This window comes from Eleutherodactylus coqui, chromosome 1 (assembly GCF_035609145.1).
Source record: "Eleutherodactylus coqui strain aEleCoq1 chromosome 1, aEleCoq1.hap1, whole genome shotgun sequence".
Classification (NCBI taxonomy): Eukaryota; Metazoa; Chordata; class Amphibia; order Anura; family Eleutherodactylidae; genus Eleutherodactylus; species Eleutherodactylus coqui.
In genome coordinates this window covers 516,716,282-516,730,838 of record NC_089837.1, presented here as the reverse complement: position 1 = coordinate 516,730,838, position 14,557 = coordinate 516,716,282, and the positions used below count along the sequence as shown (strand labels likewise).

General features: G+C 47.1%; 1 protein-coding gene across 2 annotated transcripts in view; it reads left to right on the top strand.

The window, feature by feature from the left end:
- Positions 1 to 11,072, top strand: part of LOC136614841 (colipase-like) — a 57,047-nt gene extending 45,975 nt beyond the window's left edge. For both annotated transcript variants that reach the window (XM_066594141.1, XM_066594140.1), the window contains one exon: positions 10,884 to 11,072. In XM_066594141.1, the coding sequence (XP_066450238.1) occupies positions 10,884 to 10,931 (48 nt within the window). In that variant the 3' untranslated portion in view covers positions 10,932 to 11,072. The remainder of the gene's footprint in view (positions 1 to 10,883) is intronic.
- The last annotated feature ends 3,485 nt before the right edge of the window (positions 11,073 to 14,557 follow it).

Sequence of the window (14,557 nt, the reverse complement as noted above, 5' to 3'; positions counted from 1 at the left end):
AAGAAGCATACACCGCCGAACATACCACCACCGAGCTGGGGCCCGCAATTCTGGGGGTGGGTAGGACGTGAGCGGTCCCAGGCTCTGACTCTGTCCCAGCCTCCACTAAATTCACCCAATGTGCCGTCAGGGAGATGTAGTGGCCCTGCCCGCCTGTGCTTGTCCACGTGTCCGTAGTTAAGTGGACCTTGCCACTAACCGCATTGGTGAGGGCGCGTACAATGTTGCGGGAGACGTGGTCGTGCAGGGCTGGGACGGCACATCGGGAAAAATAGTGGCGACTGGGAACTGAGTAGCGCGGGGCCGCCGCCGCCATCATAGCTTTGAAGGACTCCGTTTCCACAACCCTATACGGCAGCATCTCAAGGCTGATAAATTTGGCTATGTGGACGGTTAAAGATTGAGCGTGCGGGTGCGTGGTGGCGTACTTGCGCTTGCGCTCCAACACTTGCGCTAGCGACGGCTGGACTGTGCGGTGCGAGACATTGGTGGATGGGGCCGAGGACAGCGGAGGTGAGGGTGTGGGTGCAGGCCATGAGACGGTTGTGCCTGTGTCCTGAGAGGGAGGTTGGACCTCAGTGGCAGGTTGGAGCACAGGGGGAGAGGCAGCGGTGCAAACCGGAGGCGGTGAACGGCCTTCGTCCCACCTTGTGGGGTGCTTGGCCATCATATGTCTGCGCATGCTGGTGGTGGTGAGGCTGGTGGTGGTGGCTGATCTTGGCGCGACAAAGGTTGCACACCACTGTTCGTCGGTCGTCTGCACTCTCAGTGAAAAACTGCCAGACCTTTGAGCACCTCGGCCTCTGCAGGGTGGCATGGCGCGAGGGGGCGCTTTGGGAAACACTTGGTGGATTATTCGGTCTGGCCCTGCCTCTACCCCTGGCCACCGCACTGCCTCTTGCAACCTGCCCTGCTGATGCCCTTGCCTCCCCCTCTGAAGACCTGTCCTGAGTAGGCATTGCACACCAGGTGGGGTCAGTCACCTCATCGTCCTGCTGCTCTTCCTCCGAATCCTCTGTGTGCTGCTCCCTTGGACTTACTGCCCTTACTACTACCTCACTGCAAGACAACTGTGTCTCATCGTCATCGTCCTCCTCACCCACAGAAAGTTCTTGAGACAGTTGGCGGAAGTCCCCAGCCTCTTCCCGCAGACCCCGGGAACTTTCGAATGGTTGGGCATCAGTGACGATAAACTCCTCTGGTGGGAGAGGAACCACTGCTGCCCAATCTAAGCAGGGGCCCGAGAACAGTTCCTGGGAGTGTTCCCGCTCCTGAGCAGGTGTCATTGTAGTGGAGTGAGGAGGCTGGGAGGAAGGAGGAGCAGCAGACAGAGGATTCAGATTTGCAGCACTGGACGGCGCAGAACTGTGGGTGGATGATAGCTTGCTCGAAGCACTTTCTGCCATCCAGGACAGGACCTGCTCACACTGCTCATTTTCTAATAAAGGTCTCCCGCGTGGACCCATTAATTGGGCGATGAATGTGGGGATGCCAGAAACGTGCCTCTCTCCTAATCGCGCAGCAGTCGGCTGCGACACACCTGGATCAGGAGCTCGGCCTGTGCCCACACCCTCACTTGGCCCTCCGCGTCCTCGGCCACGTCCACGTCCTCTAGGCTTACCCCTACCACTCAGCATGCTGTATTACCAGTGATTTGATTTCCCAGGCAGGAAATAAATTGGCGCAAGCCTGCAGGCCAAATATAATTGTTTTCCTTTTTAGCTTAGTGAAGACCCCACTGCGTATATTCAATGAACAAGAAGTTTAATATCTGTGGTGTGGCCCTCAAAAAGTGTCACACAAGTATAGTGTAGCAGAGTTATTAACTCTAGCAGAGCAGGTATTTGCCAGTCAGGAAAGACAATGGCGCTAGGCTGCAGTAAAGCGTAGCTGGTTGCATCTGATTTTTGTACGTTGTACACGCAGCACACACGTACACGGAGACCTTAGGACTGACACAGGCAGGCCAAATTTAATTTTAATTTTCCTTTTTAGCAAAGGGAAGACCCCACTGTGTGTATTCAATGAATAATAAATGTCTTCTGGCCCTGCCTACACAATTCTATCCCTGTAGTATTAATGCCGGGTGCAATGCTCTGCACAGCCGATTTTGAGAAAAAAAAAAAAAATGCAACACTGCTAACAGCAGCCTGGACAGTACTGCACACAGATAGAAGTGGCCCTAGAAAGGACCGTTGGGGTTCTTGAAGCCTACACTAACTCCTAACACTCTCCCTGCCTAACCCCCACTTCTGTCCCTATTGCAGGGCGCAATGCTCTGCAGATCCAATTTTGGACAAAAAAATAAAAAATACTGTGCTAACACAGTACTGCACACTAGTAGATGTGGCCCTGAGAAGGGCCGTTGGGGTTCTTGAAGCCTACACTGACTCCTAACGCTCTCCCTACAGCAGCACCAGCAGCAGCACTTTCCCTCAGCTAAGTCACAAGGCATGTGTGGCGAGCCGCGGGAGGGGCCGATTTTTATACTCGGGTGACATCAGATCTCCCCAGCCACTCACAGCAGGGGGGTGGTATAGGGCTTGAACGTCACAGGGGGAAGTTGTAATGCCTTCCCTGTCTTTCAATTGGCCAGAAAAGCGCGCTAACGTCTCAGAGAGGAAACTGAAAGTAACCGGAACACCGCGTGGTACTCGTTACGAGTAACGAGCATCCCGAACACCCTAATATTCGCACGAATATCAAGCTCGGACGAGTACGTTCGCTCATCTCTAGTTAGGATGCCTTTCTCGTGACCCTTGCGTTACACGCATTCTGGCCACTACGGATTACTGGGTGTACACACTGCTCGACCCACGGTATAAGGAGAACCTTTCCACTCTCATACCCGAAGAGGAAAGGGGTTCAAGAGTGCTGCTATACCACAGGACTCTGGCGGACAAACTGATGGTAAAATTCCCATCCGACAGCGCTAGAGGCAGAAGGCGCAGTTCCGAGGGCCAGGTAGCAGGGGAGGCACGGAGATCAGGCAGCATGTACAGCGCAGGCAGGGGAACACTCTCCAAGGCCTTTGACAGCTTTATGGCTCCCCAGCAAGACTGTGTCACCGGTCCCCAGTCAAGGCTGAGTCGGCGGGAGCACTGTAAAAGGATGGTGAGGGAGTATGTAGCCGATCGCACGACCGTCCTCCGTGACGCCTCTGCCCCCTACAACTACTGGGTGTCGAAGCTGGACACGTGGCCTGAACTCGCGCTGTATGCCCTGGAGGTGCTTGCTTGTCCTGCGGCTAGCGTCTTGTCAGAGAGGGTGTTTAGTGCGGCTTGGGGAATAATTACGGATAAGCGTACCCGCCTGTCAACCGACAGTGCCGACAGGCTTGTAATCATAAAGATTAACAAAGCCTGGATTTCCCCAGAGTTCTCTACTCCACCAGCGGACAGCAGCGATACCTAAACAATACGTAGGCTGCACCCGCGGATGGAAGCATCGTTCTCTATCACCATAAAAAACGGGGACCTTTTAGCTTCATCTATCTTTTTATTATATTTATCCTCCTCCTCCTGCTCCTCCTCCTGAAACCTCACGTAATCACGCCGAACGGGCAATTTTTCTTAGGCCCACAAGGCTCAGTCATATAACTTTTGTAAACAATGTTTATACGTTTCAATTCTCAATTCAATAAAGCATTGAAACTTGCACCTGAACCAATTTTTATTTTAACTGGGCTGCCTACAGGCCTAGTTACAAATTAAGCCACATTAACCAAAGCGATTAATGGGTTTCACCTGCCCTCTTGGTTGGGCATGAGCAATTTTTCTGAAGTACATTAGTACTGTTGGTACACCAATTTTTTTGGGCCCTCGCCTACATTGTAATCCTAGTAATTGTTAGCCCACCTGCATTAAAGCTGACGTTACCTCAGCTATGCTGGGCACTGCAATGGGATATATTTATGTACCGCCGGTGGGTTCCAGGGAGCCACCCATGCTGTCGGTCCACATGGAGTTGTAACTGCATGTGTCCACTTCTAAAGAACCCCAGTCTGACTGGGGCATGCAGTGTGGGCCGAAGCCCACCTGCATTAAACCTGACGTTACCTCAGCTGTGCTGGGCACTGCAATGGGATACATTTATGTACCGCCAGTGAGTTCCAGGGAGCCACCCATGCTGTGGGTGCACACAGAATTCCCATTGCGGAGTTGTACCTGCCTGTGACTATTTATAAAAAAACCCGGTCTGACTGGGGCATGCAGACACCTTGACAGAATGAATAGTGTGTGGCACATGGGTTCCCCATTGCTATGCCCGCGTGTGCAGCTCCTGATGGAGGTGGCACAGGATTGGATTTCTCATTGCTTCTGTACAGCATTATGGGCTATCGCCCCGCCCCTTTTAAAGAGGGTCGCTGCCTGGCCGTGCCAACCCTCTGTAGTGTGTGCCTGCGGTACCTCCTCATGGCAGACGCACTTATAAATAGACATGAGGGTGGTGTGGCTATGAGGCCAGCGTGTGGCATGAGGGCAGCTGAAGGCTGCGCAGGGACACTTTGGTGTGCGCTGTGGATTTCCAAAGACACGTCTCTCAACTGTAAACAGAGGAGTTTCAGCTTCTCACCCTAAGGGTATTCTGAATAATATGTAATTAGCAGGCTTCCTTTTCTTTTTCATTAGTCTTAATGTTGATGTGCACACTTTCTTTTTTTAAGGCTGCTCCTCACTTACGACCTTTAGTTCTCTGTATGGTGATATAGGGGAGGCGACTCCTTTAGTTCATTAGTAATCTCTGATCCAATAAACTGTGAAATGATGTGTAGCTCCCTGTAGTGCTTTCAACAGCAGCCCCTCTAGCTATTACCTTTGCAGTTTGGACTCTTGCAGCCTTGGGGCTTTTACCCACTAGCGTTTTTTTTTTTTAAGTTGCAATATCACTGCGTTTTTTCAATGGGAAATTGCAATGTTAAAATCTCATCGCACAAAAATCACAAAAGCGCAAACTTATAAATTTTTGTGCAATGTGATTTTAACATTAGAAAGTCCCATGGAAAAAAACGCAGCGATATCACAGCATTAACCCCTTAACGACCAGCCCATAGTGTTTTTACGTCCTGCCGAAGTGGGCTATATTCTCTGAGGACGTAAAAACACGTCTCCTGCAGAGAATAAAGCCCCTTGGGCTGTGGACGTGACAGCTCCATGCTGTCGGTGTCCGCAGGTAGCCGACAGCATGGAGCTGTCATCCCGGGCTGTATGGACCCCCCCCCCCCCCCCCCCCCGGCATTGCGCCGACCGCAAAAAAGTAAAAAAAAGTTGAAAAAAGTTACATATTCAGCTGCCCTGATGGATCGGATCCATCGGGGCAGCTGAAATTACTCACCCGGGTTTGGCACACTGCTCCCCGCTCTCCCGATGCTCCGGGCCCCGTAGCCGTCCTTCTGCGGATGCGCGCCAGGCGGCATTACGTCAACCGCATGCGCAGAAGGCCCGGCGGTGCGGGAAATTTAAAATCTCCTGGCTCCCGACTCCTGTAGGTAGCCAGGAGGCAGGAGATGTCAGCGGGGACCGCGGTGAACGGTTCCCGGTACCGCGATCGTCGTTATCCAATGGATAACGGCGATCGCGGAAAAGTAAAGAAAAGTTTAAAACAAGAAAAGTTTCACCTCCCCTCAAAATCAAAATCTCCCTGCTCCCGCTGTCACAGTTAGCCGAGTGCAGGGAGATATGACTAGGGACCGCTGTATGCGGTTTCCAGTCATATTATCACCGTTATCCATCGGATAACGGTGATCATATAAAGTTAAAAAGTAAAAAAAAAAAAAAGTTAAAAGTTTATAAAGTTAAAGTTTCATCTCCCCTTACGGATCATATCTGTAAGGGGGGATGAAATTACGTACCCAAGGTTCCCGGATTTGCTCCCTGATGGGATGTTCATCTGCGGACCTTACCCCAGCTTCTGCGCATGCGCCCATCAGCATGATGGCGGACGCATGCGCAAAAGTGAAAGATTGCCCAAGAAATTTAAAATCTCCCTGATCCTGGCTACCAAAGGTAGCCAAGAGCCTGGAGATGTCACGGGGAGCTGCGGTATGCGGTTACTGGTCACATGATCCCCGTTATCCAATGCATAATGGCGATCACGTAAAAGTTCTTTAAAAAGTGGAAGTTTCATCTCCCCTCACCGATGCGATCAGTGAGACGAGATGAAACATCTTCTCGGAGGCTTCCGCATTTGAATGCAGATGCGATTATCCTCCATGGACCCTTCCGGCTGCTGCGCATGCGCCCGCCGGCAAAATGCCGGACACATTCGCAGGAGCCGGGGAGCCCAGGAAATTTTAAATCTCCTTGCTCTGAGTGCTTGGAGCAGTGACCGGCGGCCTCGTTGAGCGGCCCCCGGTCACGTGATAAAGTAGCGATCTAACATTAGGCCGGTCACACATGACCGGAGAGGAATTATGGGTTCTGCATGCGCTTGATCAGCGGTAATCCACAGATAAATCGCATGCATTGGATTACACAATTCCCCCCAATTAGCGGGTCGGAATTACATAATCCACTCGCAGAAACAGAACACGGCATGCTATATTTTACCGCGGATATCCGCGACCTAGAGCCCATTGTGCTCTATGACCGCGGATATACCCACAGCCCATATGCAAACACATTGTGTACGGGCTGCGGGTACCCAGGTCATCTCTAAGCGACGGCGCGGGAAATAAAAACAAACAACAGTGTACTGCGCATGACCGCCTGTGTGAGTAGACAGTTATGCGCAGTACATTACGTGGTCGTACGCAGGGTCACGGCCGGCTCACAGATGGGATCCGCTGCGGGCCTCCGCAAGCGGATTCCACCTACGGCCGTGTGAGCCCGGCGTTATTCAGACCGCTACCTGTAATACGTAATTTACAAGAAGCCCCGGGAACGCTCGCCTTCATGCAGTTCCAGGAGCACCTTGTTGAGCGCCTTCTGTGTGAGACCGCTGCACCGCAGCAAGATTACAAAGCCTCACAGAGCGCCACTTTTTATACCCCATCCCCGCCGCTTAGGTTACGAAATACCCCCAAAAAAGCATGAGAGGAGGGGGGATACACGGTTTTATTGCCCCATGGGCCCATCCCAACCAGCCTCCGTAATTACCCCTGTCTTCGGACATAAAACACAGTTTATATTATTACCTTTATCTAATATTTAGGGAATGCCAAAAAATGGCGATGGTGGGGGAAGGGGGGGGGGGATTATTTTTAGGAAGTCAATTTTTTTTCCGTATAAGTGAGCAATGGGGCCTGGAATTTATTCAGTTCTGCCCTGAAATCCAGCGGGCATTCCCTCCATTATGGGTCTAGCCATGTGTCCTGTAAGTAGATTAGGGCCACAATGGATATGTTTCTGAACACGGGACAAACGGGGGTATCCATTTTGGGGTGAAAGTCTTCATTCCTATGTACACTGTACAAAAAAAACCTGTTTTTAAATTGACAAAATTGCCAAAAAATGAAAATCGTAATTTTTTCCTTCTGCTTTGCTTAGATTCATTCAAATACTGTGGGGTCAAAATACGCAGTACACCCCTAGATGAATTCATTAAGGGGTCTAGTTTTCAAAATGGGGTCATTCGTGGGGGTTCTCTATTGTTTTGGCCGCTCAATGGCTCTACAAGTGGGCAATGGGGCCTGGAATTTATTCCGCTGTACCCTGAAATCCAATGGGTGCTCCTTCCATTATAGGCCTAGCCATGTTTCCTTTAAGTAAATTAGGGCCACAATGGGTATGTTTATGAACACAGGACAAACGGGGGTATCCATTTTGGGGTGAACGTCTTCATTCCTATTTACACTGGACAAAAAAAACTGTTTTTAAATTGACACAATTGCCAAAAAAATGAAAATCATAATTTTTTCCTTCTGCTTGGCTTAGATTCATTCAAAAACTGTGAAGTCAAAAAAGTCATCGTACCCCTAGATAAATTCGTTAAGGGGTCTACTTTTTAAAATGGGGTCACTTGTGGGGGTTCTCCATCGCTTTGGTCACTCAATGGCTCTACAAGTGGGCAATGGGGACTAAATCTCCTTCAAGCAAAATTTCTGTTCCGAAAGCCACCGGTTGCTCCTTTCATTTTGGGCCACATTGTGCATACAGACGTAATACTAGGGCCACAATGGGTATGTTTCTGAGCACAGGACAAACAGGGGTACCCATTTTAGGGTGCAAGTCTTCATTTATATATGTGTTGTACAAAAAAACTGCTTTTGAAATGACAGAATTACCAAAAAAATGAAAATCGTAATTTTTTTCCTTCGGCTTGGCTTAGATTCATTTAAAAGCTGTGAAGTCAAAAAAGTCAGCGTACCACTAGATAAATTCGTTAAGGGGTCTACTTTTCAAAATGGGGTCAATTGTGGGCGTTCTCCATCGTTTTGGTCACTTAATGGCTCTACAAGTGTGCAATGGGGACTAAATCTCCTTCAAGCAAAATTTCTGTTCCGAAAGCCACCGGTTGCTCCCTTCATTTTGGGCCCCATTGTGCATACAGACGTAATACTAGGGCCACAATGGGTATGTTTCTGAGCACGGGACAAACAGGCTTATCTATTCTGGGGTGCAAATCCTTATTTTCATGCATACTATAGAAAAAAGTCCTGTCTTTAAAATGACATATTTGCAAAAATATGAAATTTTTTGTTTTTCTCTTCTAAATTGCATTGACTCCTAAAAAAAAAACTGTGCGGTTAAAACACTCATGACACCCCTCAGTGAATACGTTAAGGGGTGTAGTTTTTAAAATGGGGTCATTTGTGGGGGTATCTATCATTTTGACTCCTATGAGCCTTTCCAATCTTGGCTTGGTGTAGGAAAACAAAGTGTTCCTCAAAATGCTGAAAAGTAATGTTAAATTTGTACGTCTCCTAAATGGTTAAAAAAAAAACGAAAGTTTTTCCAATGTGCACCCAAAATAAAGTAAACAGATGGAAATATATATCTTAGCAAAAATTTCTATATTATGTTTGCACATATTTGAGATATTGCAGTTGGAAATGTGAAAAAATGACGAATTTTTCAAACTTTTCCCAATTTTGGCGCTTTTAATAAATAAACACAATTTCTATCGGTCTATTTTTTCCACCTAAATGAAGTACAACATGTGGCGAAAAAACAATGTCAGAATCGCTTGGATATGCAAAACCTTTCTGGTGTTTTTCCATGCTAAATTGACACGTGTCAGATTTGCAAAATTTGGCCTGGTCATTAAGGCGCAAACAGGCTTGGTCACTAAGGGGTTAAAAAGAAGATGCTAGTGAGTAAAAGCCCTTGCACGCACAACATTACTTACTGGAGACAACTATAGATGAAAGAGCTATGGTTCAGGCACTGTCAACCATCACACACAGTTCACAGGCTGTCCCTTCTCTAATGAAGATGCTCCACTGTTCCTCTGTGGCCTCTTGAGCTGCTCTCTACTCTGTCTCTCCTCACACAGTTCCTTAAGCTTGTTACACCTACACAGCCTTTCTCTGGAATCTGGTCATAGAACACAGGACCCCAGAGCAGGAGATAACACATCCTGAGACCCCTGCTATCCCTTTAGCCTTCCAGGTTCTATGATGTCTATCTATTAAAGAGACAGGTGAACCACATATCACAGCAGGCAAAGATATAAAGCAACATTGCGTTATCCTCTTGCACCTGTTCTGTCAGACTCATACATGGGCAGAACTCATATGGGAATATTGGCCATGTGAATACAGCCTCACATATGTGTGGATCCTGGAGTGCTGTCACTTCTCCTCATATGTCTGCTTCACTACATACTTGCATTACCCACCATATAAAAATCCTTCAGCATCTTTTCTTGGAGCTCTACACGGAGCTGTTCCTCCTTTATTCATCCTGGAAGTATATGAATGAATACATTTCGGTGTACTTCTACACTCCGCAGTGATGTGATATCAGCTTGTACTGCAAACTACCACAATTTTTCATGCACCCTAAAACCTCATGTTCCATTTCAACAAGCTGCGCAGCCAAAAACTGCATTGAAAAAGCTTCAATAAGGGCTTATTCACACAGATGATTTTATTATTGAAGTTCTGTCCAAGCTGACAGAACTTGGACCAATGAGGGGCCATACACACAGGCATATTTTCTGTCCCTACAACATAATTGATTTTCAATGGTGTATTTAGATTTACATATTTGATGTGCATAAAAGAAAAAACGCTTGTCCTTTTTTCAGCGTTATTCACAGACCAAAATTACTCATTGTGTAAAAAAGCAGCAAATCCAGAATTACTTGGTCTCTGCTTTATTTTACAATTGTTGCCAGGAAGCAGTGCGGAAATATGTAACATCGATTAACATCCTTGCACTTATTTTTTGGCACGGGTGCAAAACACAATGAATGTGTACGCAAAATGCACAAAAGAAATGGCAGATGCATCACAAACGTATGGAACAGTACAGACACATGCAGAGATAACAGGCTTTTTTATGGCCAGAATCACCCTTTGAAATCAATGGGTGTGTTAAGAAACCCAATGCACTTACATGGGGTGTGAGTATGTTCTGTATTATTCATGTAGCCATTGACTTCAAACAGAGTTTTAAATTACATCAATTTTGCCACCTTCCATTTATTTCACCAATGTGAAAAATGAATTGTAATCTGATGACACTTGTGTGTTAAAAGTACAAAAAGTGAACAAAATCTGATGTAAAATGCACTTTCATCCCACTCGACAAGTGAAGGCAGCCTATTCTGGTGTAAAATCCAGTAAGGTGGGAGATGCAGCGTCAGACTGGACATTCTCGGTAACTGGACCCCCGGGCCTCACGCTGCGTCTCCCACCGCTGATCTTACATGTTACAGGCAGGTGTGGATAGTAGCCACAAATGTCTTCATTAACCCAGTTATGTATTTTTCTTTAGGCTACTAATATCTTCGATGACTACCCAATTGAGAATGGACTTATATAGGATAGAAGCGGGATCGGCACAAACACAGGATTCTGCAAGAAGCCTGGCACAGCAAATTACTAAATCTAAGATGAGAAAGTATCCGCCGGTATCTACACGGACCTACAAGAGGTTGTCAGTCTTATGGAAATAAAGCTTGTACAACGTCCTCATATGTTTTGTTTTTCCTTACGGTTTTCAAGATCTCTGCTTTCTGTAAATAAATAAAAACATTGATATTCAGCGGCTAAGAAGCCATTACCTTGTCTGGCTCACACAGCAGCAGTTTGTTACAATGAAACAACCAGGAGTCTAGAACAGGAGTAATAGGAGGACTGCTGATGTGTAAAGGTCATAGAGGATTACTTAAAGGGCTTATGCAGACAGACTAGTTCTCACATCCGTGTGCTTTGCGTGTTGGAAACTTACTTCACACTTACATTACACTGACCTGTTTCAGTCAATGTAACTAAGCTGTTCTTATTTCCTGTAGTCATTTCCAGCCTTGTGTGGCACAGTGTGTTAAGGCATCAGTATGCAGACCTAGGCTTTTGCCTACATCCACGCATGGTTCAGGCAACCATCTCAAGGTTGACTCAGCCTTGCATCCTTCCGAGGTCGGTAAAATGAGTAACCAGCTTGCTATGGGTAAAAAATAAAGTACCTGATAGTGCTGTGGAATACAAATAACAAGTCCCCCCCCCCTTCCTGTTCCTTTTCTGTAGGCCTAAACAGCAGCACATAGAGATATGGGATCTATTCCCCACTATGTGCTTTGGACAGGCAACTCAAATTTTAAACTAACCCTAAAAGAAGAGCCTCAGCCCTTACTCCTTGTTAGTTTTTAAACACTACAAAGAGATGTAGAGAATAATACATTATTGATTGGGTAGATGTGTGCTGCTGTTAGGTCTACGGAAAAGAAGAATAGCATAACTTCTGCCTTTCTTGGGTGTCCCAAGGCCGCTCTCACACAGGTATATTCTCAGTTTATGAGGCACATTCGTAATACACAATGCTAAAAGCCCATTTATTTCAGTTGGGCCACTCACACTTACTTTCTTTCACACACACACAAAAAAAACACAGCATATCCTATCTTGGCATGTATAACACACAAATACAAGCCAATATAGGCTATGGGGATTGGACTATGCAGGAATCATCCAGAAAGTATGTATGCACATGCATACTTGTAGCTGGCTCGCTCACAGCATATAAAATCATGCACCCATGTGAGCTCGGCCTAAGGGCTCCTACCCACATGTGTTATTTTAAAGCTGCGATATAGCTGCATTTTTTTTAACACAAATGTCAATGGGACTTTCTAAAGTTAAAAACGCATCGCACAAAAATCGCAAAGCACAAACTTGCGTTTTTAACATTAGAAAGTCCTATTTAAATTTGCGTTAAAAAAACACAGCGATATCGCAGAGTTAAAAAAAACGCAAGTGGGTATGATTCCTAACACAGCAGCACACATACATATGGGGGTGTTGCAGGATTTATTAATGGTGGGAGATACCAGAAATAAAAACTGAATCACCGTAGGAAAATTCTTCTTCATCAAGAGGTTCTTCTTACGCAGAAGGTATTTTGTGTGCCCCATGTGCCAGTGCTCTGAGCTAGAGCTGCCACATGTTCTGCCCTTGATGTTGCTATGGCTCTGGTATAGCGAGCATCGACATCTTCTGGATGAAGACGTTTACTTTTGCATGAAGTGATAATAGGGTCTCCCAGCCACCTAGCTATGGTGGTCTTATGGCATTTCTGACCTTTATTTGGGCTCTGTGTGAGCATAGACAACTGATTTGTCCATAAACTCTCAGTTGTGATAGGTAGATTCTTAGACACTGCCCTACGCCTGGTGTCTATGAGCGCCTTTCCTCTTCTGAGGTAGATTTAGTGCAGAAGGCTGACAGGACAATCACTGGATTTATATTGGGGAATAAATGACCATTGGGCCTGAATAAATTCCTTAATATCACTCCTGAAGGTAGCTGGGAATCAGGCGATGTTACCGGGGACTGCACTGAGCGGTCCCTGGGCCCGCAATCGCCGCTATCCAGTGGATAGCGGCGATCGCGAAAAAGTTCAAAAAAGTAAAAAAAGTTCAAGTATTACTTCCCCTCATGGATCCGATCCATGAGAGGAAGTGAAAATACTTACCCCGGGTCCTCCGCCGATGTCCCCGGTGTTCCGGGACCCGAAGTCCCCGTTTGCGCATGCACGCCTGATGTCAAGCATCGGATGCTTGCACAGAGGGTCTCGAGCCCTGGGAAATTTAAAATCCCTCTGCTCTTGGCTACCATGTGTAGCCAGGAGCAGAGAGATTTCATCGGGGACATGATCACTATTATCCAATGGGTAACAGTGATCATTTCAGATAAAAAAAGTTTTAAAAAGTTTAAAAAAAGTTTAAAAAGCTGACGTTTTATCTCCCCCCATGGATCATATCCGTGAGGGAGGATGAAATGACATACCCAAGGCCCCCAGATTTATCCGCGGACCTTACCCCAGCTTCTGCGCACACGCCCATCGCCAAAATGGCAGGCGCATGAGCAGAAGCCGTGGATTGCCAGGGTAATTTAAAATCTCCCTGCTCCTGGCTACAAAACTTAGCCGAGAGCCTGGAGATTCCACGGGGGGCCGCGGTGAGCACTTCCTGATCACGTGTTCGCCGTTATCCAATGGATAATGGTGATCATGTAAAAGTAAAAAAAAAAGGTGAAGCTTCATCTCCCCTAACCGATGCGATCAGTGAGATGAGATGAAACTTTTAACCGGAGGCCTCCGTATTTGCACCCCGACGCGATCTTCCTCCGTGAACTTTTCCGGATTCTGCACATGCGACTGCCGGCAAAACACGGGACACATGCGCAGGAGGCGGGGAGCCCAGGAAATTTAAAATCTCCTTGCTCCCAGCGACCAATGGTCGCCGAGAGCCTGGAGCAGTGACAAAAAGGGGATAAAAAGGTAGCGATCTACCTTTGGCGGGTCTCACATGACCGGATAGGAATTATGGATTCCGCATGCATCTGATCTGCGTTAATAAGCAGATCAATCGCATTGGATTACACAATTCCGCTCACATACAGCTCGCTATTACTTAATTTGTAACAGAGCCTGGAGGCAGCCCTGTGAAAAAAATTGGTTTCTGTTAAAGTATCAATACTTTGAAAGATTGTAAAAAAATTATAAGCAGAGCCTTTTGGGCCGCCGAAAAATTGGCAGTTCAGCGTGATGATATGCTGTTTTAGGAGGAGGAGTAGGAGGAGGAGGAGTAATAATATCAGAGAGTGATTGACAAAGCTAATTCCCTCTTTTTTCCAGGGATAGAGAATGCTTATTTCTCCTGTTGCAGCGAAAAGAATCTTTAGATTCCACTGCTCTCCGCCGGTGGAGAAGAGAAGTCTTGGGTAATCCAGCTTTTGTTCATCTTTATGAGTGTCAGCATGTCGGCAATGGCAGTTGACAGGCGGGTACGCTTATCCGTGATGATTACCCCAGTTGCATTAAACACCCTCTCTGGCAAGACGCTAGCGGCAAGGCAGGCCAGCACCTCCAGGGCATACAGCGCAGGTTCGTGCCACGTGTCCAGCTTTGAAACCCAATAGTTGTATGGAGCAGAGGTATAACGGAGGGTG